The 26487-nt window shown below is 40.7% G+C and overlaps 1 protein-coding gene across 8 annotated transcripts in view; it reads left to right on the top strand.

The window, feature by feature from the left end:
• The window catches only part of RIMS2 (regulating synaptic membrane exocytosis 2), a 433643-nt gene extending 407534 nt beyond the window's left edge, over positions 1 to 26109 (top strand). For 7 of the 8 annotated variants that reach the window (XM_052704736.1, XM_052704737.1, XM_052704738.1 and 4 more), the window contains 5 exons: positions 20548 to 20689; positions 21572 to 21684; positions 22385 to 22486; positions 23959 to 24098; positions 24542 to 26109. In XM_052704736.1, coding sequence (XP_052560696.1) covers positions 20548 to 20689; positions 21572 to 21684; positions 22385 to 22486; positions 23959 to 24098; positions 24542 to 24760 — 716 coding nt within the window. In that variant the 3' untranslated portion in view covers positions 24761 to 26109. Of the gene's footprint in view, positions 1 to 7832; positions 7975 to 20547; positions 20690 to 21571; positions 21685 to 22384; positions 22487 to 23958; positions 24099 to 24541 lie in introns of those variants that run through there. The other variant, XM_052704741.1, reaches the window with a different exon arrangement.
• The last annotated feature ends 378 nt before the right edge of the window (positions 26110 to 26487 follow it).

Consider the following 26487-nt stretch of genomic DNA (forward strand, 5'->3'; position numbering starts at 1 on the left):
TTTTTAACATACAGTTTATATGTAAGATTATTTTGTTACTGTTGAATTATGTTAAACAGATGGGCTGTTGTCTTGATTGCTTTTTTCACTCCATCTACTCCTATACTTTCTGTGACATAAAATTGTTAGTATGGTAGAGATGCAAATGTGTGCAGATAATCATGAAATAACATTTCTTATGCATGTCTGTGTGCATGTATTTATATATTCATGTACATACACATGTACGTTCATAGAGACAGACACACATGCAAATAGGAGCAATTCCAGCTTGGTGGGCAGTAGCCTGAGCTGGGTACAGAATGCAAGCTGCCTGTTGGATGTCTGTGAATTGGCCCATGGCTTCAGAGTGGGGAAGCCATGGACCTCGGAAGTTTTCTTAGGTTATATGTACATGTGAGAAGGTAGAGTGTGTTAGTTATTTCTTGGAAGGCTGCAGTGATGTTTTTGACAGAACTAACTGTGGAGTAGGAGAACTCCACATGCAGGGTGGTTTGGCAAGGCAGGAGCATGCTGCCAATGCCTGCATCTGGCCAGACCATACACGTACCACTAGCCACACACACACCCAAGAAGTGGTGGGAGTTTGACACAGGATGATCTGCCAAGTGTGAAAGGTTTATGAGAGTTTCAGGTTACTCACAGCAATTAAAACTTTATGTACAGTCTTTTGAATCATATTTGAAGTCATATTTGAACTCAATACAATGTAACATGGCTGATTGGCAGCTTTCAGACAGCTTACTTCTTTCCTAAGTTATCTGTAACAGAGTGATTTGAGGTCAAATAAGTTGTTCGGCAAGTAAACATTGTATTTCGTACCTGCAGTCAAATTTAAGCCTGGTGGCTTGACATATCCAGTAGTGTCATATCTTAAAGAAATAAGTTTCCCCTGATCAGCCTTAAAGCACATGGGCTTGCTCACTAGCATTCAGTGCAGCTGGCACCAAATTATGCAAAGCCATACTGTGCAACTCTCTCACCATCCAGAACACTATTTTGGAAGTGATTTCTGTCCACTGTAACTACTGAACCAGGGCTTTATGGGAGGAGCACGAGTAGTTCAGGCTGATTGATACTTTGTGAGAGACTTCTTACAGTGTAGCAGTAAGTGATCAAGTGCAGTGTCTCACATTGTGCCTCAGTACAGCACTTACTCACGCAGATCTAGCTGTAGATTACCAGAACAAAAACAAGTGAAAGAGAAAAAAAGTGTTTTTCATCAGCAATAGGATTTTGGGATTCATGTGACTATATGATCATGGCTGAAGAGGCACTGCTGTGACTCAAACACCATGGAAATGAGAGCAGTGTAATGACAAGAGCACACATTCCCCAGCAGAAAAGACAAACAGTGTGAAGTATTATAAAATAAAGCTAAAATTTGAGATTTTGTCAGTTAAACATGACATCAGTAGATAAAAAATATATATTTATCTTGCTCTGAATCTAGAGCCATTTTCATTGTTCTTGCTGGATGGTGCACAAAACTGGCTCAGCCTCCAGCACTGTCTGTGGATTCCAAGTAAGGTGTTTCCTTAGCGAATTGAACACCAGGAGACGTGCAGGCGTTTGGAAGGAGGGTGCTTTGCAGGTGGATGTAGTGTGTCCCTGCAGGGCTTTACGCAGCACAGCTGTGTCTGTTCTGCACTGCAGTAATGCAGAGGGATGTGGGGTAGGATGTTTCCAACAGGTTTTCGCTGCAGTGTCAAGAAAAACAGGTAACATATAGGCACAGAACTTTGCAAAATAATCCCTGCTTAATGTACATTAACTTTTTATAGGTTCTACCAAAATTAGTTACTGACTTTGCAAGATAAATGTTCCCTTCCACTGCTGACATTCAGACTCACCAAAGCTTTTGTCACTCAATGGTAATGTAATAGTCTCATGGCAGACATCTGACCAGACCTGCATTTTAGCAGCAGTCTCAGCTCCAGATGTTGCAGAGACAGGGGTCAGTGGGTGGCAGATATGTACCTTGCTTTCCCCCATTTTCTTTTTTCACTTTCACCTATCAATGGCAAAACACATTTAATCTCAGTAATTTTATTTTGTCCTGGAAAAACAAAAGCTCAGAATAACAGGGTGCTTTTCCACAGTATCTCTTGTTAGGTAACACCAGCAGATTGCTGCATCAACACAGTGCATTCATTACCTCTGCACATTCATTGTTGCAGTACACTGTGCTCCCAAACTGTTCAAGCACAGCTTTTCCGCACTGCTCTGGTCACTTAGCTGCTAAAGACTGAATTACAGACAGAAACAAATCATGTTTCGTGAAGTTCCAGTTTAAGAAACAAATTAGATTGACCTCATGTAGGACATTTTGAGAACCTTCTGTGGAGTACACAGGCAGTAGAAATAATATTTGAGAATATATGTGAATACCTGCAGCTTGTTTCTAAGGTGGTGGGTTTCATTATAAAGAGGGTTATTCTGTGCAGATTTTCTGTCTCAGAGAAAAAAAAGGTGGATTGACATCTAAGTAAAGAGCAGATAGCCTCTATGCATGCTTTATCAGGATTTTTTAACAGCTTAATATTGTTTTCTGTGGGGTTCTTACTCAAAAAAATCGGAAAACAGACTTTAAAAAAAAAAAACAACCTTAAAAGAGCATGTACATTTTTATTTCCACACTCTTTATTTCTCACCCTGATGAAGTATCATAAAGTGTTTTCCTGAGTACTCAAACATCTTGTGGTTTGTAGGTTACCCTGTGATCAGGAAGGTGTGAAATTACTTTAATCAAAATGGAAATACTTAGCTGTGTAAAGGCTTTCTGCTCCACTGCTGACCTCCCAGCTACCTGTGAGCTTGCTGTGCTGTGTTACTGCATGCTGGGCCATTAGCAGCTCCCTCTGTAATTTAGAAAAAGTCTGATTTATTTTGTTTTGGGGGTCCTATGGTAAATATCAGAGGGGAAACCTAAATGTGTTATTTAAATAAGCACAATCAGCTTTCAAGCATAACTAATATTAGCATTAAAGCAAGAGAGATATTTAGTTTTCTTGATTTCATTTATGCTCGTTAAGGCACGGTACAGAATGCAAACTGCAGGACAAGCAATCCTACTTCATTGTTTAAGAAATTAAAACTGATATCTCCATGAAAGCATCCTGTTTCTAGGGGGAAAAAAAAAAAGGTACTACTTCTCCTTCCACACCTTGTTAAAATTACTAGATTTTTTTCTCAGAAATTGAAATCTGTGTTTTGGAAGAGACGTGAAAGCTGTTTCCTTTAGCTCTTCACATCTGTATGTGGTCTGAAAACATGCAAGACTTTTAAATGATCCTTTCTAGGGCCGAATTATTTACAGATAGACTTCTAGCACTGTGGAAGTCTGCTGTTCAGGCAGAGGGAACGGTAGGAGCACTTTTCTGGCACTGGGTACCAGCAAATGAGGCCAGAAGTGGGTACGCAAAACAAGCAGCACTAATAGAAGACTCTTTTGCTGATACAACCACACTTGCAGTAACAACTAGGGAATTCTCTCAGAACAGCTGTGTCAGTCAGCAAAACTATTTTGGTAGAAATCTGTACTGTGGACCTAGCTTGATATTTAGGGTGGAGTTGACCTTCCAGTAGCAAATGCCAGAAGAAGCAGAATGGAAAAATTTTCTGTTACCGCTTCAGCAGAGGGAAAAATGTGGCTGCTTGATATGGAGCACTGAGAAAATGCAAAATGTATTGACTTTTTAAAAATGCAATTTAGAAAACTAGTATTCTGATTGCTGAGGATATGATGTAAAAGTGGTCACGCTACCATGAAATGTCGAGTAGAATAGGAGATCACCAGTGGTGTAGGACTCGGCCCATGGACTGGGAACTGAGGCCTGGGAATACACAGGGATTAGAATGGCTTTCATGATGGTGTTAGTTACAATCAAGAAAATGCTAAGGCAAAACCAGCAATTTCTTGTATTTTGGGAAGCAGTAAAAACAGCCATTATCTTGTCAAGGACCAGTAGCTTTCTAGGGCCTGCCTTGTTCTTGTGCATGGCTGGACCTACTTGCCACATTTCCCTCTGTGGGCATGAGGATGTCTGTACAGTTCTCACTTTTATCAAAGTACAGTGAGAAACAGCTTGTTAGTACATCTGATAACACTGCTATACTCTGACCAGGCAGCGCTTATAATGATCTTGAAGTATTGCTTAATGGTCTTGAAGTATTGCTTAAATAAAAAATCTGTAGAACTGCAAATCCTCCAAGTTAATACCAATACTCATTTTTCCATTTATTTATTTAGTTATTCCAAGAATTAGATAAAGGCTGTGGTTTTTTTTGTTTTTTTTTTGGAGGGTAAGATAATTCAACTAACTCTTTTTTGGAGCCCAGTGATGATATATATCAGTTTTGCCTTTCTGAAATGCATTGAACACTCCATGAAGGCTGGAGGATGTGAAGACAGACCAAAACTCACTTACATAAAACTTGGCCCGGATTGCATCTCACAGGGATGTGGGGGCTGTCCCTTACGTTTTAAGTGGAAGCTGCTCACCCTTCTTTTAGATGACATATTACACAGCAAGTTTTCGCAATTGTTGATGTCTTTGGAAAGGGATTAAAGCTTTTCCATTATAAATGTAATATCTTACACCTAATAGCTGATGGGCATAGTGCAAGTTAAAGATAATTAAGATGTACAGAAGGGTAGGCAGCTGCACTGTCATTTTTGAAGACTACTATGATTAAAGCAAACAAGTCAGCAGTCAGTGATTGAGATGATGATGAAGAAAGGGGCAAAAACTCATTCCCACTCCCATTCCCAGAACACCTTCTTAACTGCAGATTTAAGGCAGTGGTAAGAAACTTTTGGTCATTTTTCCATAGTGTCAGAACCAGAGAATTCTCTTAAAAATGTGCACAGGATTTTAGGGACCCCTTCATGACAAAGTATGTATTCTTTTTTCTTGCATTTGGGAGCCAGAGTAGGCAATAATAAAAGATCTTCCACACAAATAATGTTGTATTCCTCACATCCAGAAAATTATAACATCTGGGATCAGTATATAGAGCTAGCAATGGGGGGGAAACACAACTTTTTTTTTTGAGCAAAAAAGTACTTTCTGAAGGAACTGAAGGAATTGTGAAATCATTGTTCTTCCTAAGTGTCTCCATTTAAAGTCTAATAATTTGTGTTTAGTTGGAGCACATTTGCTGAATACACTCAGTCACAATAGTCTAACTATTGGAAAAGGTGGAGAATATTTTGTTTCCATTATTATTTTTCTGGATTGGCTGCCTGTTTTTAGACCAGGCCCTGAAGATCTAGAGCCACAAATTCATGTTGTTATGTGATTTTATTTTATTTTTTTTTTTAGATTTTCAGGGAATACAACTACTAAGCAATTGCTTTCCTGGTTCTGTAGATCAGAAACCAAAATATTTGATGGTATGTCAAAGCCTACAAATAGAATTGCCTCAGGATAATACGTACATTTATAGCAGATGCTTGACCTTGTTCTGCTTGACCTGGATTCATGCAATGTACTGTTCTTTCAACAAATTATTGGAAATTTTTAAAAATACCTGGAAATCTCATGCTTTATCATGATATCTAGCACTGAAATTGCTAGAGTTTGGATGCAGTTCCTTTAACAGGGCTCTTATTTATTTGTAACTGGTGACAGAAAACAGTAAGTAGAAGTTAAAATGATTCTGGAGCATTTAAAGTGATTGTCTTGGTAGAAAATGATTTATATGTTATAACATTATATAAATATATATAAAATATTATACATTTTATTACACATGGCAAGAGGTCATGGGGTCTCCCAGTTCTATGCATGGCCTTGAGGCCACATCTGAATTCCCACTGAGACCACTCACTGTCAATGGAGCGGCCTGGAAGCAGTGTGCATCCCTTCCTCAAATGAAGTCAAGAATGGTTGTTCAGATGTATCAAACCACAAGAACTGACTTTTTTGCCATGTCTCACAGGGATGAAGGTGTTGAAGGAAGTTGTCTGCTGTTGTTTTTATAGATAGAAAACTTATAGAAAAATAACTTATAGAAAACTTTATAGATAGAAAACTAAAGTCAAGACTTTAAAAATATCTTTATTAATTACTTCTATGTGTGTTATTATTTTTGCCAATTATGTGGTAACTATATATTAGAGATTACTGTTATTATCATCATAATCATTATTGAATTTAGAGATGTTTGCTTCACAGTATTTTAGTGGTATTAAGTTGGTATTTTATACCAACTTATGTAGGGTCATCAATTAAGAGTTCCATTCAGAATACACCTGAGTGAAACATCTAGCCCAGGCAGTTTGCCCTGGCCAACATTTGGAGAGGAAGAGAGGATTCATCTTGTCCCCAAATAAGTGCTTGAAACACTTTGTGTTAGGAATACTTGATTCCAGTTTTCTTGACATGAAAATACTGTGTGTGTTGTAAAAGTAGCTGTTACTGCAGTTCACAAAAAACTCATTTTTCTCCTGTAGATTGAGTGGTCGTGAGTTCTGTTACTGAGTGCTGAGCTTCTGATCAGTTTTTGTTCCCTAGCAAAGCACAGGGAACAGTCTGGGGATTGTCCATGCTCTTTTGTTATTATCCAGGCACAAGTGGTGTTCTTCAAGCATGATTCAGTGAAGTATTCTGCAGGTGTGACTGTATTTATATTATTTGTGAAGAGTTCCAATCAGCATCAAATTGTGCAGTTTGTTAGATCAAACTGAATATCCTTTACTGTTACCTGGGGGGAGTTAAAGTTTGGGGGGGGTTTTTTGGGTTTTTTTTTTTTTTTGGTTTTTTTTTTTAAATAAGAAAACTCTGGGGGAAAAAAAATGTGTTTACTACCACTAGTAACATCAGTAACAAAACAGCCATGTGCAGGGCTTGGTCCTGCTTTTGCACTGTCATGAACTAGAGGGAGGAAGAAGTTATTGATGCTGCCGAAGACTGGAGCTGTTTTTAATGATACCTAGTGCTTTAGTTTCTTATTGCTTTGTAGCTATGAGCAAATTCTGTGAATTCAGAAAATATATCCCTGTATCAGTAAAGAAATTTTAGAAGTGGAGGAGCAGTGGGACCTGGCTGTGGCTCACAGAGCTGATGGCCACGGGCTTCTGGGCCATTTGCTGGATAGGAGGCAATGGGCATAGGGCTCCCTCTGAGCACCAGGCAGCACTGCTGTGCAGTGCCGGAGCACCGGCACAGGTTGCCCGGAGGCTGTGTGGTCTCCTCCTTGGGGATGCTCAGAAGCAGCCTGGCCAAGGTGCGGCTGGAGCAGGGGTGGGCCAGAGGGGCACAGACTTAGGCGGATGCAGGGATGGCCAGCCTCAGCCTCTCTGTGACTGATCCCCTCCAAGCTCACAGAGCCTGCGGCGGAGCAGGCCACCTGCCGCAGGTGTGCCAGCGCCCAGCGCTGTACGCCCAGGGGCGCCGGGTCCTCCCACAACCGGCTCTCCCCCCGCTGCCAGCTGCCCCTTCGGCGCTCGGCCGGCCCCCGCCGCTCTCTCCCTCCCTCCCCTCTCCTGCTCGACACAGCTAGGGCTGGAGTCGGGGCCGGGGTTGGGGCTGGGGCGGGGAGAAACAAAGTTTGCGGGCGGTGCCTGCGGGACGCCGCTTCTCTGTCTCCCGCCCGCCGGGCACCGCGCTCCGCCGCTGCCCGAGGCGCGCCGGGCGCTGCTCCCGCCGGCCCGCCCCCGCCTCCTCACGCCGAACGGCGGCCCCGCTACCCGACAGCCGCGGAGGCGGCGGGGCAGAGCGGAGCTCCGCGGCGCTCAGCCCGCCCAGCGCTCCCAGGCGCGGCCCCGCCGCCCCCCGCCCGCCGCCAAGACGCCGCGCTTCTTGTACCGCGCCAAGGGCGGGTGCCGCTCGGCCAAGATGGGCCGGCAGACGGCGGCCGGCGGGCGCAGCATGCAGCGGTCGCAGAGCCGGAGCAGCCTCTCCGCCTCCTTCGAGGCGCTGGCGGTGTACTTCCCTTGCATGAACTCGCTGGAGGAGGAGGACAGAGGTGAGAGGAGCTCCGGGGCGCGCGGGGCCGGTGGGCTCCGGACGGTCACCGTGCCGGCGGATGGAGAGGGGAAAAGGAGCGCGGGGGTGCCAAGCATCACCTTGGGCATGAAGTTAATGACCAGGCGCTGGTTACATAGAAAGGGGGAAGAGGGCTTGTGTCTTTTGCGTTTTCTTCGTGGTGAAAAGAAACGACGCTATCCTCACGGGCAGATCTCTGGGACTATGTGGGCTCGTTCGGGCGTCCCCTGTCAAAGTACACTGGCCGTGTAAGCGCTCCTTGGAGGTGGCAGCACAGCGTGCAGCTCACACGAGTCCTCTCTCCGTAAAGCCAAGTCCTTCATTGGAGCGCTGCTCCCGTCCCGGGGGTTTGCTGTGGGACCAGGACTTTACAGAACAAGGAAGAGAAACGGGATTCTGCGTGTAATCGGGGGCGAGTCCGAGCTATTCAGAAACCTGTAGGGTTACAGTTACCATTGGGAACGTTGTAACAGAGTTGTGTCTGTATTGAGGTGTAACACCAGACTTTCCTTGGGACACAAGTTGCCTTTTTGTAAAGAAAACCACGTGGTGGGTCAGGTAGCTACATGTAGAAGCAAGAGTCTTCCTAGTGTTTGTCAGCAATAATTCAAGATTTTTTAATTCCGTTAAGAATAATTGCATACATTGCACCTTGCTTAGGTTGTTGGTTTTTTGTTTTTGTTTTTTAAGATACCTGTATTTGTGTGATACTACTAGGCACCCATCAGCTATGGGTGTATAACTGTATTCCAGACACCCTCACAGCATTGTGTCACCTTCCACATTTGTGGCCAAGCAGTGGCAAAGCTTTGTGCCCACACTTCACCTGTCTCCACTGATCTTTCCATCGCAGCAGCCCTCACAGTCTCATCCCAGAGTACCTCTCCTTCTTGATGCAGATGCTGAAGTCGGTCACTTGCCTGTCCCTGAGCTCCTGCTCAGGACACATCAGGGTGGCTCCTTCTGTAGAAACAGGGAGCTGCTCCCTGGGGCAAAACGTCCTTCTGTGCTTTGCCTATTCCCTGCTGTAAACAGGGAAGCAGACTGCAAAAAATTGTCAGTAGGCTGCAGGAAAGGATTCAGAGGGCATTTTGCTTGATCTTCTGACTTGCTAATAAACTATGCAGCTTAAAACACACATATTTAAAGGACTGATAGTGTCATAAATGGTACTAAACATACTTAGGTGTTCTTTCAAGATTATTCTTCTGTCCATTCTAGAATTGTTGTCTTTTCAGTCCCGATTGTACAATAATTGCATCAGTCCTGTGCACACTCACAGTATCGATTTATTTTGTTCTGGCCTGTTTTCTTTACTTCTCTAGAAAAAACTTTATTGCTCAGTTGAGATTTTTGTATGTCTTAAACTGTTCACTGGTCTGAAGAAATCTGAACTTAATCAGTAGGGAATATCTGATAATTTAATGATATTTCAACTGCAATTCTTTTTTAGTTAGTGCTGGCAAGTTCATTAAGCAAGTGACAAGAGTTTACATACTGACTTTTTTACATGTTATGTTGATCTATGTTATATGATCCTATACGGCTGTTGAGTACGCTTCAAAAAGGAATTTGTTTAATGCAGATGAAAACTAGAGACACAAGTACTGTGTTATTCCTATGCAGCTGAATTTCTTCAGACATCCAGGTAACAGAGGCATGGCAGGCACAGCAGCTGAGCTTCTTTCCCTAGTGCCCTCTGGGACCATCAAGAAAAAAATGCCATGGGATTGATTTATTGCAAGTCACCCCTGCCTTCAAGTTGGATTTTTTTGTCTTTGGAGTGCTTTTATGCAATTATATGTCTGTACTTCTGCTGTCCATTAATTGGAGTGGTATGTGCACTCACATGTTCATGCACTTCTCTTTTACAGTTTGATCTGTAAAAGCAAAGTGTTAAACCCACTTTGTAAGTTACACAGCCTCAAGAAGTAGTTATTTCTGTGAATGACCTTCAAGAAGTAGTTATTTCCATGTATGATGGATAGGTTAAAAAAGGACAACCTGCAATGGGAGTGCTTTTACACTTCCTATTCGATCATGCTTTTAATACAAATAGAGAATCATATCTTTTGGGGCACTTATTTGTGGTACTCCCTTAAAGACTACTGTTCATTGACTCCTGAAATGAACACACTGGCCCATTGGGTATGGAAGGAAATGCATAATTTCAAATTTGGAAGTCACTGAAACTTAATAGAGGTATTAATAGGAAGAAATTCAGAAGCCATTTTTAGAACACCATGAACAAGAAGGTACATTTGAGTGTCAGTTGATTAAAGAAGCCTGGGCATCCCAGCTGCACTGTGCTGAAGAAGCTGTGGCAAGACTGCAGTTCTCCAGCCCTGAGATGGGCACCAGCTTGCCATGAGTCAGCCAGGCTTACAGTCCAGGGAGCCTTAACTCCAGGGAGCATTTCCAACCTGATGATCAGTTACATGAGTCCTTCAAATTTGTCCCTGTGTTTTTTATTTCTAAATGAGTTTATTATTCTTACCTGTGTTTAGCAAACACAGGTAAAATCTTCATCGTTGATTTACTTCTGCCTGTGCACACCCAGAATTATCACTTCATATGGTACCAGAGCAAATTAAATCTTCTACCAAAGTGTCGAGGTGTACACAGCATGTCACTTGCATACTTTGGTAGCTTCATTTATGATAAAGGGCACAGCCTGTATTGCAGAATGAGAATTGGCATCCAGTGGTGCTTGGAAAGGATTTACATATGGGACGTGGTGAAGAGAGGTGTTGGGTACAGAGGGCAAATTCCAAAACAGCTCTTGAAGCATCTTAAGCCTCATATTTGGTCTCTCAATCCCTGCTCTGTTGAGATTAAAGGAAATGTTGTCAGTAAATAACTTGGGAGTTTCTACTGTACGTGTTTGTGACATCCTTTTAGATGTCCATGTAGATGTAGTACCAAGTTTTATGCACATAACAAGTTAGAAAGCAGTGGATTTGAGTTTACCAAACTTTCCTATGCTTGATTGGATAATGTGCTCAAGCAAGTGAATTCTTTTGGGTAAGAAGGACAGGTATTCTGTACAGAGAAACAAAAGCAGAGGCTCTGTTTGCGTGTGGTCAGTAGAAAGCCTGTGTCTGTTTTTATGAGTGGGACTGCTAACTTGGTACTTCCTCACATTACACCATGTCTATTGTTTGCTGTAATAAATTTGTGCCGCAGTTTCCTTTTCGTACTCTATTTACATTCACTTCTGCCTGGCATTTACTCTGGGGTGATGGAATATGCTGTTAAATGGCAGGTTGTCAGGAGTGCAGCTATGGAACTGCTGCTCATGGCAAGACCTGTGTGTAGAAATACACCCTCCAAGAGGGAGTATATTTCAATTTCATATTGTTGCCAAAACACTGAGTTTTTGAATGGTATTGGAGCTGTAAGATTCAAGGGGAAAGTCAAATGTTTTGCAGGTGTTGAAGACAATTCAAGAGATAATTTACAATAATTTAAGACACAAATTAATTCAGAAAAAAAAACTGGAAAGAATCTTGGTATCCCAATATGTTAGAAAAACAAAAGGCAATTGAGAAAAAAAGCCACAGAATGTTCTTCAGCCCAAGACAATCATGCCAAAAATAGCAAGAATGAGTTGTGTTAGCTGAGAAGATACATTACAGTTCTGCATAATGATGTCTACTATAAGAGATAACATGAGTGTTGCTAGAGGGGTTCAGTGGGAACTGAAACACATTATATGCTGTTGTTTCCAGCTGACAACTATCTGGAAAACTTGCTAGAATTCAACTTGCTTGAACTGTTCAATCCCACATAGCTGCAAGCAGGAATATTGCCATTGATGCTAGTTAGTGAATGATCAAGACTACTTTAAGTGTACACTTAACTGTGTGGTTGAGCGCTGTTATTGGTTTCAGTGGCATTACTCACAGATTAATCATCTGCTCACTTGTAGAGCTGGAATAAAGCTGTACAGTTCCTGGATTCTGTTCTGTGGTTAGGCCACACTGTCCCTCCAGAGGTCCCAGTAGACAATAACAAGCAGACAATAATTTAACCAGAAATAGAAAATGGGGGAAGTAGTAACAATAAATTCATTAACGTGGTAATTATTAAAGTGAAGAGAATCCTGCACATGAAGTAGTTATGCTTTAAAATTATCCTCTTAAAAGGAATAAAGTAGTAGCAAGAATATCAGGCAGTGACGAAAATGAGAATAACTGCATCTTCTTGGGGGAATTGGCCTACTTTTTGGCCTTGCTGGTAAAGATGACCTTGTTTGTGTGCAGTGTGCATAGGCAGATTGAAAGTGGAAAATGAAGGAAAGGTGCACAGCCTTACAGAGGGGCTGTAAAAGGCAGAGCTTTAAGGACCGTAGGCTTGATTGATACTAACAGACCAGAGACTGTTTACTGCCTATCTCCTGGCTCATTTGGAGGATAAATCTGTATGACATCAAAGTTTATGTCCAGTAGTTTTTTCATGCTTGCTGCTCGAGCACTGCACCAGGTCTGCCTCTCCATCCATGCTGTGAGACTGGGGTCTCCCATCCGTCCCGCTCTTCTGGCTGACTCCAGGGCAGAGGCAGCACAGAAGTCATTTCCAGCAATGTGTTAGCCTTTTTTCAGTCCAGGTGGTTTTACCAGGTACTGTTTTGGTGAATGATGTAAATACTGAGGTGGATAAGACCTTTTAAATAAGAAGCATAGAAATAGCTATACTGTTGTGAGCAAAGTAAAGAAAATGTCTGGAAAAAAAGACACGTGGAATCTGGGAACTGGCTGGAAAAACTACAGAGAAAAGTGGAATAGATTGCGGAAGGATTAATGTTTGAAGTACAACCTGACTATATGATGGATATGCCCAGCAGAATTGTAATGCTGTATTTCTTCTACATTTGTTGTGTTTCTTTTCTGAGCTTTGGTTACTCAGCAGCATCTACCTGAACAGCTGACAGATGGCTCAGGCATGGCTGCAGCAGCAGCCACAAAAGTACAGTGTACAGCAGGTCTCATCCCTGGTGGTACTTCCATCAACCTGAAAAAGCCTTCTGACTTACATCTACATGCTGCAATTGCCATTTCTCAGTGATAAGATCAACGGTGCAGTCAGAGCAGTGCCATGCTGGGTTGCCACCTTTGCAATTCTGGAGCGAAATGTTTAACAGCAGTAGTTTGGAAATGGGTCTTTACAGTGTGAAATGTCAGAGTTCTGGGAACTGTGGTTATTTAAATAATGATATTTGCATGGTACCATTACTCATCTTAGACAAAGCTAGGAGAAAGATCTGTTTCTAATTTGTGTAATCTCAGTAGCCATCCAACTACTTGGCATCATCTATCTCATTAAGTCCTAATAGAACATGTTGAATTGTTTCAGCACACTTGGTACATCATTCAAAAACGCTGCACAGATCCTTCTGATAATGGATGTAATGACTCTTGCTGTACTAAAAATAAAAAGGATTGAGTTAAAGAATGGCATTGCTAGTATTACTACATGTTTAGAAAATATCTCTCAATTCATATAAAATAAAAATTAAGAAGCTTTTATAAGCTTCTCATTATAGAAACCCTCTTCACTGTTTCAGAAGTTGTAATGTGCTCTTGGCACTACATGGAGTAACTGTTTGCAGTGAGTGCCCAATAATGTTCATCATCCAGGAAACTGCATGTGCATGTAAACATAATGGTGTTGTAACTCGGAACTGCAGTTTTGATGGTTTATTTTTACTCATCCTTTGTCACTGGCAAAATCAAAGGCTGGGTTTAATAATTTCTTGTGGTGAAGTCATGTACCTATGTAGTGATTCCTAATGTAAATGTTATGTAAAATCAGAATGTAATACTACATAATTTCTTGGTTTACTTATTCAGAATTTTAATAGCTTAGGGATTAGGTTGATTTCCCACTGCTTTGCACTTTTTGTAGTCATGTACATTACTGTACAAGATGTACAAAGCGGATAAAAAATACTACCATTCTGTTTTGACACTTCCAGAACACACACAAAGTCAGACCTGGTAGGTTTCAATTGCCAGAACACTCGTATCACCTGCCTAAGGGAGGGTACCTAAAATACTGTTCATTCAGGTCACTTGGTTCTTGGGGCATTGGAGTTTTCCATTGTCATGTCTTTGTGTTTGGTCTTCCAGCAGTTGTAAAAGGCTGTTGGCTGGTGGGTCCTCTGAGTACACTTGGAAAAGCTGTGGTCCTAACAGAAACAGACACAGAAACTTCTGCAACTGTGCTGGACAGGCCTAAGTGGTCACGTACAGTTGTGTTTGCTGTCCTTCCTGGCCATGCAGTCAAAAAAAAAGCAAAACATAACCTTAATAGAGCTGTCCTGACCTCCTTATGAGCCAAGTAGGCAATTAAAAAAATATTAGAAATATTTTCTTTTATTTGCACATAAAATCAGAAGGTTATATTGTTATCATTTGAACAGGGCAAACTTAGTGTTTTGATTGTTCCATTTCAAATGTGCTTAGGTAAATATCCATCACACAAGAGTCATATTTTTTAATGAGATGCATGGATGTGTCATTAGTTTAGTTGGAAAGCTGTAAGGACTGAGTTAGAAAGTAAAAAGATAAAGCCAAAGATTTTCCCTCTAGAGGCTGCAGTTTCTGATGTCAGTACAAAGGATATGCAGGTGCAAAAAGAAACAGAGGATAGAAGTATCTTTTCTGAAATACTGAGGAAATTTGGAACGTATGGAAACAGGAATTTGCTGCTTCGATTTGTACTGTAAAGTATTATACTTAAAAACATCCCCTGCCGTGTTAATGTTGCAGTCAAAATCTGTACTCAGCATCTATAAACCAGAGGAGCTAACCAAGAGTCTGCACAGCTGTTTTGCTGTTATATAGCCAGGGCCAAGTAACCAGCAGAGAAATGGAGGTGCCTGAGAGTGGCAGGAGCACCAGCAGTGCCTCCATGCTGCCAGGCAGGCTCCCTGAGATGGCTCTCAGCAAGTGGGATCTCTTATCAGGGGTAATTCCTGGTTAAGGGAATGGCTGAGCAGCAAACCTCCCTGCTGTGGTTCTGTACATGCACAGCCAGGATCTCGAGGAGCAGTACCCAGCACAGGTATTGGAAACAAGCTGAGAGCTGCCAGAGGCACCAGTTTGGCCATTTTGTGTGCAGTATGCTCGCCATTGATTCTGTATAATAATACAGGGGATACAGGAATTTTAGGAACATTAAGGTAATTGCCACTACATGGTAAATATGGCTCTTGTTAACACCTCAGTCTTGTAAAAATATTACAAAAGCTTTTGTTAAAAAGCTTAAACTGATGCCCCGTGCAGGCAAAAGTAGTTTTTATTTTCTGATGCTCTTAAACATTTGCTGAAGAGTTGCTTAAGTCTAGCAGGAGAATGATCATGAACAGAGCAGGAAAATTAAAGTGGCAGAATAATGTTCAAAGTCATAAAATATGGGAGAAAATAAAGAGTAGGTGCCTGCCGTAAACAACAGCACTGCTTTGGAGCCGGGTGTGACGAACTGACTTCACATCATTTGGCCACAGCAAGCCAGGGGCATCTGTTCCACACTGAAAGTGTGACCAGTCTTGCTGTGAAAGGGAAGTAAAATACCGGCAAAGGATGCTGCAACCTGGTCTAAGCTTTTTACCCCATAAACAGCTGAGATTCATGGTGGCTGCTTCTTGAGTCCCAAATATTCATTGAGAATGGAACCCAGAACCTTCTACATGCAGTACTGACCAGAAACCCAAGCGGCAGTTTTGCAGCTGATTATTTCATTCAGTTCTCTCTTTCTTTCACTTTTTCTTAGGTACTGTCTTGTTAACCTTAATTACCCATGCTTCCATTGTGACCAGAGCCAAGAGGAGGAAACAGAAAGGCACAGGACAAGAGTGAAAAAGTATTTTTTGACTAAAAATGAAAAACTAACAATAGTTCCCAAGAAATTTAAAAAATCTTTTCTGATCAGAAGTTGCAAGGCTCTGTCTTTTGGCAGTTACTTCCTCCCATGCTGTAGGACAGGATTTTGTATAGGACTTTGGGAGCATTATGCAGTCTCAGGCTGTTTAAGCCTAGGCTGTGTCAGACTTTGCCCAACTGGCTGCTTCCACTCTGAAGTGCATCCATACTGAGGGCAGCACTGCTTTGGGTTCCTACAGCAGGCCATTGCCATCCCAGTCTGAATTTCTCAGCGTTTTACAATGAGATTTGCACGGGAAGAAGAAGCACAAATCCTCCCTTCTTACTTAAAGTGCGAAAGAAAAGTCCCTGGTTATGGCTACTCCTGGCACTGTTCTTTGGGCTTCTTGCATCATATACTGAGGAGAAACTTCATTGGGATGACTGTAACGGAACGCTTAACAAGCTGGTGGTTAGCACTGCTTTTGAGAAGCAGTAAGATGGGCTCAAATACTTACATCAAGGTGATGGTGGAATCTGGGTTTCCCATATCCTGCTTAAATTAGTAGATCCTAATTCCATGTTGGCCATCTGGAGTCTGTGGGCGATGCAAGCAAAGAAACCAGTCAGCTGTGGTGCTTAAACAAGAGCTAAATGCCTGTTTCAGTGCAGACAAGACTCAGGCCATGCAAGAACTGTGTGTGGAATGGGACTCAGCAGCTACCCTGTCCTCTAGTCTTGGGTAGGATCAACTGTTGCTAAATAGACTTTTTTTTTAACTTGTTCTTAACATGCCCAGAGCAATTTTCCAGATACTTTTACTCTTGAAAAATGGTCACTTCAGTCTTCCTTCTGAGTTTACCTGAAAATACAGAACCAATTTCATCCAGCCTTCTTGCCGCAGTGGCAAGTGGCCCCCCAGGCACTAGAGTGTTTCTGAATCCATAGCTGCCCCATATTCCCAGCAAGTCCTGCTAGGAGATCCCATACCTGGTGGAGACCAACATAGCCAGTTGGGATCAGCTAGGGCCAGCAGTGTCTCCCAGCACTCTGCATCCAGCGCTTGCTGAGGGCGAGCTGAGGCCTTGTGCTTTCCCCCACTGGCAACAGTTTTCATCTGGCTACATTCCTGCTCACAGAAGGTGATCCGTTCTGCTCACTGTAGATTGCAACTTGCCCCCATTTGATGTGGAAGATCATTGCAGGAGTGTCACATCCCTAATTTGCAAATGATTTGCACTCCAAGTTGTGGGAGCGAATAATTCCACATGTCATTTAGAAAATGTGGCCTGTGGAGTCTATTTGCAGTAACCACATTAGTTAAATTACCAGTGTGATTAACTGTAGGAATGAATGTGCTTTCATAAATGCCAGAACAATTATTTCTCATAATTTATTCCACTCCTTGCAATATGGCCATAAGATTCTGAGCTAGTGTTTTTCAGATAATATATTCCATATTTGCTGATGAGGACATAAGAGAAATTTCTTCTTTTTAGGGCTATTAGATTATACTAATTTGGAGAACATTTCCAGTGTTCTTCATCAGAGTTGAGTAAATTGTGAGAAAAATTATTTTCAGTTTAGGTGGTCAGCAACATACTTAGCAACAAAATACTCTACTCATTCTCTTATTTCTGCATCCTTTCATTTAGGAGGTGGGGAAGTGTTAAAAACTGTGTGAAGTGAATGTGTATATATAAATACTTCGTGTTTACAAATCCAGACTGCCACTTTACAGTGGCACCAGTTGCGTGTTTACTTCTTTGTCAGTGGCAGATGCATCCCAATGTTATTGATCTGACTAGGGAATGGCATCACCTCAGTAGGGCTCATTGAACCGTACGTTTGTTTTCAGAACTGGTTTTGTGAAATAATCTGTATTAGAAGAAAAAGAAGAACTTTTAAATATACTGTCTGTCTTCTGTACTTCTGTTCCTAGTTGCCATTTTGCTGTTAAAATCTTCAGTTCTAATTTCAAGAAACATCAACATCATGATTAGGAGTGTTACTGCTGAAAGGTCAGATCTTTCTCTTTGGACGCTATCAGAGAGCTATGCCTTTTTCTGCTGAAAGCTTGAAAATAGTCACATAGTTTTATATTGGTCTTCCTTCAGTTCAGTATTAGAGTCAAAATTCCTGTGTACCACCTGCATTTATACTAAATTTGATCTACAGTGCACATTCAATTTCAGGCTGTAAACAAGTTGTGCCTTATCAGCTGTTGGCTTGCTTTTCTGTGAACCAGAGTACTTATTTCAGTTAAAATAATGTGGGAAAGGAATGCTGGATCAGAGGGATGCTAACAACAGCTGGTGAAACATGTGTCGCTGTGACTTGAATTGCAGTACTTGTGTCCTAATTTCTCAGTAAATTGATACACAACTTTTGTGTTGATTTTTTTCTGTGAATATTTTGCTAGGGTGAAGGCATGCAAAATTTTCATTCAAATTCAGAAAAAGATTCTGCCTTGCTAATTAGTGAAGGCTACTCTATATATCATGTAGTCAAATTCTTATTGATCCCAAATGCCCAAATCTGTGAGAGATGATAGGAAAAGTAGACGAATCATGTAAGATGGAGTCATTCCATTAAATTTGTATAATTCACATCTACAATAATGAAATGAAAATGGCCACTGTTCAACAGGACTGAACAAAAATGAACGCTAAGCCATCCTACAATGGAAGGGTAACATCCTGTAACAATACTTTAATGAAAAAAAGCATGGGGCTTCAGGAGCTGTGTCTCTTTCACATGTAACTGAAATGTAATGTACCTTCTCTACAAGACAGTGGTAAAAAATTTTTCAGGCATTTTGTGGCAGTATTTCTTTGACCTGAATGATTGGATTTTAGATCAACACTGGAACAGTGTTGGAAGTCAGCTGTCAGCTTTCATTAGTTTAATACAAAAATTGGAGCAGTAGACACTTGGAACACTACAACCCAATTGTTGATTTCTGCCCTTTATAATCCATATGCCATGTTAGCTTTGTGTCTTTGTATTCATTGTTTCAGATAATGGCATTTTCAGAATTAGTTGTGTCATAGTAGAAGAAATAAAAATGATTTCACTCTTTAGGTATGAAGGTAGCTGAAGATCTAGAGTAAAATTAGAGTTTTTGTTGTTATATACATGTACTGATTAAAAGTCATCATAGAATCACAGAATCATAGAATGGCCTGGGTTGAAAAGGACCACAATAATCATCTGGTTTCAACCCTCTGCTATGTGCAGGATCACCAACCACCAGACCAGGCTGCCCAAAGCCACATCCAGCCTGGCCTTGAATGCCTCCAGGGATGGGGCATCCACAACCTCCTTGAGCAACCTGTTCCAGTGTGTCACTGCCCTCTCTGTGATAAACTTCCTCCTAATATCTAACCTAAACCTCCCCTGTCTCAGTTTAAAACCATTCCCCCTTGTCCTGTCACTATCCACCCTTGTAAACAGCCATTTCCCCTCCTGTTTATAAGCTCCCTTCAAGTATTGGAAGGCCACAATGAAGTCTCCCTTAAATCTTCTCTTCTCCAAGCTAAACAAGCCCAGTTCCCTCATCCTTTCATCATAGGAGAGGTGCTCCAGACCTCTGATCATCTGGACTCATTCCAAGAGCTCTGCATCTTTTTTGTACTGGAGGCCTCAGCATTTTAAGGAATGTGTAGAAGTCCTTTAATGAGCAATGACAACAAGGCACGAATTAGCCTTTCGTAATACTTATATAGAAATGTTTCATTATTGATAAATATTGAACTGTGTCCCATTTTTTGACAAGGGGCAGTGGGTTTTCAAGATGTTTGGGGTATCTATTTCCCATCTCACTGCAATTCCCATGTTCTTTATCCAATCTGTATCCCTGCTTACTGGATGGGCTGGGATACGGTTGTTGAATACCTCAACCCACACTGCAGTCTGTAGGACAGAATGACACCAAGTGGGACTGCTGAAGTCTACAGCCCTTTCCTCTTGCAGTATGTCCTCTTACCTAAGCCAGCCCCAGTGTTCAGAGCTCCTCCTGAGGATGTGAGCTATCAGTCAGTGTGCTGGGTTTACAACTAAGATTAAGCTGTGCAAAGCAGATGCAAATGTGACACTAGGAGGTGGAAACAGTTTCAGACTACGCTGCTGTCTTTTTTGATGCTAAATTAAAGCAGCAAGTGGAAGGAGAATATTGGGAATACATAATAAAGAATGGGAAGGATCTTTGATTTGTTGTTTACTGTATCCTCACTAATGGATAATTGTCTGTAATTTGATTAAGCAGATAATGACCAATGCTTTTAAACAAAATAATTCAGCTGGATTAGAATGTTCCTCAGACACTGCATGTTTTGACATAATGGCAGCATTCTAATTGAATCACTAAGAGAAAACGTACCCTAAACTGACTAGATTATGGCTACTGTAAATCTGGTTACCTCCTCAGCTAGACTTGGGTTTTGTGTATGCTGTTTGCCTTGAAAAGCTGCTGGTGACAAAACAAAGGTACTTTAAAAGGCACTTATGCTGAGTGTTCTGACTGCTCGCCTGTTACAAAAATACTGATGTGTTTTAAGTGGAAGGTTCAGTGCAGGTCAGCAATCTGGCATCGGCTGTTTCTGCAGCATGGAGTGGCTGTTCTCTGGCCATAGCAGAGATGTGCAGGTGGCCACGGTGTGATGGAGATGTCTCTTTTGTCTCTGCAGAGGCAGGGGGCAAGAAGCTGCGGAGCACCGTCCAGAGGAGCACTGAGACAGGGCTGGCTGTGGAGATGAGAAACTGGATGACCCGCCAGGCCAGCCGGGAGTCGACAGATGGGAGCATGAACAGCTACAGCTCCGAGGGAAAGTAAGCTGCAGCCATTGCTGTGGTCACCTGACATTTCTCTGCAGTGCTGATAGATGAAAGTGAGGTGAATGCTGTAGGTCCTGTTGAGTCAGAATCTTTCCCACAAGCTTGTGTCATTGATGGGCTGCATGGAGACCAAGCCCTAAGTTTCTTCTCGTGACCAAGAGAGCCTTCCATGATTCATAAGGGCAGTGTGAGGAATGTTTCTGCAGCTCCATCAAAGACACTTGGTGGGTCAGAGACACACAATGCAGTGTGTGCAGTGCTGTGGGTTAAACAGGAAAATTGATTTTTCTTCTGAAAGCCTCTGCCTTCAAGAGTACCTCCTCTGTTCTGCAAAGCCAAGAATTTCTAGAGTGAGCATTTCCAGGTCCCATCCACTGGAATAAAGAATTTCTCAAAGATTCTGCTAATTAATCCTGAGTAATGGATGTGAGCAGACATGTGAGGCTGTCATATGTTTTAATTGTCCTGTGTCATGGTTTTCATAGAAGCCCAAGTTAAAGACCACTGAATGGCAGGTCCAAGGCTCTGCCCAGAACACTCTTGTTGTGGATAGATCTTTTTTACTGGTATTCACAGCACTGAACAATAGACCTTTACTGGTATATTGTTAAATTGGTACTGGTTTGAGTTGCTGCGCTGTATGCACTTGAGATGGACATTCATTTATGATTGGTCATTACAAATCTCATTAGTCTTTTGTATTTTTCTTTTAATTGGTCATGTAGAAAATTACTGTTTTCTCAAGCAGTTGCTGATCAGATTGTAAGCAGTGTTACCAAAAATGTGAATGATAAAGACAAAAATCTAGAAAGCTAACCAAAACAAAAGGCAAGTTCAAGAGTATTTACTGGTTTTTTTTCCAATATTTTTTTTCAGTTTGATTTTCCCTGGTGTGAGGTTGGCTGCAGACAGCCAGTTCAGTGACTTTCTGGATGGGCTTGGTCCTGCCCAGCTTGTAGGGCGACAGACCTTGGCAACACCATCAATGGGTAAGCATTTGTGTCCTTTAAAGGTGATATACTGAGTCTGGTAATTAGAACATAGAAATTAAATAGATTCTAATTCTTAAAACAAGGATTCTCCTTGTGATTTTTAACAACTTAGTTAAGTCTATAGTTAAGAATTATATCCTGAGCCAAAGTAGAACATAGTTGTGGATTTTCGTAAGGATATTTAAAAGTAGAAAGATGCCTTGAAAAATTCAATCCTTTATCTGTTCTTCTTTAGTATTCCATTTTTGAAATGTGGCTATGAGACCTATTCTTTCTTTGAATTACTTGAGTAGTATTGAACAAAAATACGGATTTAGGTGCAAAGTAGTTGTAATTGTCATGTCCACAGATTCTATACATTCAGAAGTACTTTTTCATACCTTTTCGTAAACTAGAGCAAGAGTGAAATGGTTCTATGCAGTTTTACAGAGCTGCTTTGTACTAATACCCTTGCTGCCTTCATGTCTCTGAAATTCTTAAAAAAGAATGTAATTTGAAGTAGTGAGAGCAACGGAAAAGGGAGGTGAGATGTTATTGCAGGGCTCTTTCATTGTTTTATTGCATAAGTAGCAGTGAAGAGAATAGGTATTAAATTACCAAGTAGTATTCGAATCTGGATTGTACTTACTGGTGGAATTCAGAAAAGAGAAGTTGTCAAATACTCATTCTAGAATTTCTTTCTTTGTTTGCCTTCTAGGAGATATCCAGGTAGGAATGATGGACAAGAAAGGACAATTGGAAGTAGAAATTATCCGAGCCCGTGGCCTTGTTGTAAAACCAGGTTCAAAGACACTGCCAGGTAAGGAAGAAAAATCTTGGCACCATGCATGGAGTTCTACTGAAAAAAATAGAATTCAAAAAAATTTTCCAACTTCTGAGCCTTTACAATTCAATTTTGGTGACTTTTTTTTAGCAAACTCATGTGTCAACAAATTACAATACCGTTCATTGAAATAGAGAAATATACTGAAATGGTATAAAAGCATGGAGTGCATACAAAAATAATTTTCAGCAGTACTTCAGGAGAAAAAAAAAATAGGCTGTTCTCTGCTACCAGAAGGCACAAAAGTATTTGAGTAATTGCAAATGCATTCTTGGGAATTAGGTAGAATTCCAGTACCTAAAGGGGACCTAAAGACAACTGGGATGAGACTCTTTTTCACTATGTGAAAAAGACAGGATAAGGACAGGATAAGGTAATGTAGTGACAGGATAAGGAGCAATGACTGTAAACTAAAAGAGCGTTTTCTTTTTAGATTAGATATAGGGAAAAAAAAAATTATTTAGAGAATGGTGAGGCACTGGCATAAATTGCCCAGAGGTGTGGATGCCCTCCCTGGAAGTGTTCTAGGTCAGGTTGAACTGGGGCTTTGTGCAACCTGATCTGATGGAAGGTGTCCTGCCTGTGGCAGAGAGGTTGAAACTAGGTGTTCTTTAAGGTCTTTTCCAGCCCAAACCATTCTGTGGTTCTCTGGAAATAAGGTGTACACTGAAGAGGTGATATAAGTGATAATCTTGGAGATGAAGGGGGAATCAACAAGATGTGTGGAATAGGTACCTGTTCTGAAAAGTAGACCACTAGGTGATACTCCTTATTTTATAATGTCATGTTCTGTGACATTCTGTGAAAAGGACAATAGGCTGATATTTTTAGTGAGCTTTTCTGCTAAAATAAAAATTGTGTCAAAGTCTTTTCTTCTCTAATTTTCACTTTGTAGATTATTTAAATTATTAACAATTTGGAGCATTGATCCAAATTTCACTAAAGTCAATGCAAGTCATTCATTTACTTAAGAGACCTATTTTGCACACTGTAGAGTCATATATAGGAATACAGGTTGCCCAAGGGGTTGTAGATGCCCCCTCCTTGGAAGCATTCAACAGCAGGCTGGATGGGGCTTCAAGCAAACTGGTCTAGAGGGAGATGTCCCTGCCTATAGCAGGGGGTTGGAACTAGGTGATCTTTAAGGTCCCTTCCAACCTAAACCATTCTAAGACTCTATGATTCTATGAATATCTGATTTTTCCAGGTCAAAATCTGAACTGTTTTGTTGCAAAAAAGGACATATGAAAAGAAGTAAAGAAAAAAATAATACAAGGAAAAAATAAAGAAAATGCAGAGATTCTTTGCATGTTAATAAATTTTACTTTTGCTTGTGGAGATTTGTTCAAACAAGTTACATATCCAGTAAAAGGTAAAATTTAGCATACAGTGATAGAATATTGCAGCTATAATGCAAAAATCTGGACTTACTTTTCTTTCTTTCTCAGCACCGTATGTAAAGGTGTATCTATTAGAAAATGGAGTCTGCATAGCCAAAAAGAAAACAAAGGTAGCAAGAAAAACGCTGGAACCGCTTTATCAGCAACTTCTATCATTTGAAGAAAGTCCCCAGGGAAAAGTTTTACAGGTAATTTGCATTGCTATTCTTAAACTGAGAACATCTCTTGTTCAGTTCTCACTGAGAAACTTCCAAAAATCTTTTGTGCTTCATTTGGCAAGTTTTACTGTTTCAAAGCCTTGTTGAGTACAGAAATACCAGAGTAACACTTACTGATGATTAGCAAGTAGAAAATGCTAGGAAAAAGTTAGCTATAGATTATTTTGCCTATACTATCTGTGCTTCTTATCTCACTGGGCTTTCTTTGGTATTACGGATAACTACTCAGTTACTTCCCAGCTCATTTCTGCCCTGTATCTTGGTAATATATGCTGAACTAACCTGTATCATAAGTGGAATAGTTCCATCCTTACTATATATAATTAAATAAAAGGAGGCACTTGAAGAATCAAGTAAGTTCTTGTCATTGTCACTGATTTATTTCTGTTTTTGTGTATTTCCTTTGCTAACAGATAATTGTTTGGGGAGACTATGGACGTATGGATCACAAATCCTTTATGGGAGTGGCGCAGATACTTTTGGATGAACTGGACCTGTCCAACATGGTGATTGGGTGGTTCAAACTCTTCCCCCCTTCTTCCCTAGTAGACCCAACTTTAGCTCCTCTCACCAGAAGAGCTTCCCAGTCATCTCTTGAAAGTTCAACAGGACCTTCGTATGCTCGCTCATAGCAGCTGTGAAACTGTTGTCATAGCAACCAGCGTTACAAAAAAAATAAATTACAGGTCGCAAACCCTGGTAACACTGCATGCTTAATGTTGTGTCTTCTGAGCCTGTTTCTAGGGCTACAACGCGATCCTGTGTTCTCAAGGAAGTTGCACACATTGTGCCCTACAGAAGGCCCTCAGGTGAAGGACTGAAGTCATGAAGAACTGATAGGTTTGGAGTTCAGGGACACTCAGTTTCGGTCCAATCTGAAGCCATGGACTAAACTAAAAGAATCAATCTGTTTCATGCAACAAAAGTCCTTTTCAATGGCATATCTATTTTGTTGCTCCTGTTTCTTTATCTGCCCTCCCCTCCTAAAGCTTGGTTATGCCACAGAAATGGAGTTACCCTCCCATGAAGCCATGTTACAAGTTGGTGAAATTGCAGACATTAGAAGAAAAGAAGAATGTAAAGGATGCTGGAAAAGTCAGCTGTCATTTGAAACAGTTACTTGAGATCTGAAAACTCTTCACACCAGAAAGGTTCAAGACTTAAAGTGGCAGGCTTCAAACATCCAGTTATAGATACAGTGAAACCCCAGATATGATGGACTCTGAAAAATAAAATTCTGTGGATATACTGTACTGTATGAAATTAAAGAAACTTTTTTGCATGGACACAGATTTAGCTGAACACTTAAATTATTTTCTTGGGGCTGCAACTTGCAAAAAAAAAAAAACAACAAAAAACAAAAGAATAAATCAGCCATTTTCAACAGTTTATATTATTTTTAAAAATAAATTTCACTAGTGCATGGTTTTAAAGGGAAGAGAATGCAACAGGGTGATACAAAGACACACCACGTTTATCATTCTTTAAACCAGTCATGGTCTGTATTTTTGCAGACGTATATTAAAAATAAAAAATAATTTCTAGCAAATATTTAAAATTCTGTTTATGTGACAAGAAATAAGTGTAATATACTAAATTTATTTAAATGTAAAAGGTACAAGCCTTGTAAAGTTCAACATAATGTGCAAATTGTACACTTCTTTTACCTCCTCCTTTCTCTCCTTCCAGTCTCCCTTCTTCCTTTCACTCTTTTCCCCCTCCACCTCCCACGATGATCATCATATTCTAAAATGGCTACCTTTTGACTTATTACTCTCTTATGCCCCATATTTGGTTTGAGGATTGCAGGTTGTTCTGCATTTCTGAATTATTTGAGAAAAATATTGTTTAAGAACTTTTTTTTTTTTTTTCAAGCATGTTGAAAAGGATTTTGCAACATGGCTTGGGAGTACATTAATGTAATTCAGCATGTATTTGATAAAAAAAAAAGATATTTGAACTTTTTGCAATTTATTGTACAGTGCATGGTAACTTATTTTCATTTTTTCTCACCTTCTAATTGAATTCTACAACAAAATACTGGATTCATGTGGCCATTGTAAGATGTCTTCAATAAATTTATTTTCAGCACCAGCATCATTCATTCAAGGGTTGAAGTATCATTTCTTGAAGGTTTTGGAAAGAGGAAAAATGAAGTAAATCATTGATTTTTAGGAGATAAATTTAAACAGTTTTATTTGCACTAAACCAAATTAATTGCTACAATCTTGAGATTATAAAAGCAGCAAAGATTACTAGTTCTTACAGTTCTGCTGTAACGTTCAGTTTTCATAAACTACATTTGTGTTGGCAAAGAGATAATTAGGTAATATCAGTCTGAAAATGTCAGTCTTTGGTT

The sequence above is a fragment of the Tympanuchus pallidicinctus genome, unplaced genomic scaffold, assembly GCF_026119805.1.
Source record: "Tympanuchus pallidicinctus isolate F22 unplaced genomic scaffold, pur_lepc_1.0 scaffold5, whole genome shotgun sequence".
Classification (NCBI taxonomy): Eukaryota; Metazoa; Chordata; class Aves; order Galliformes; family Phasianidae; genus Tympanuchus; species Tympanuchus pallidicinctus.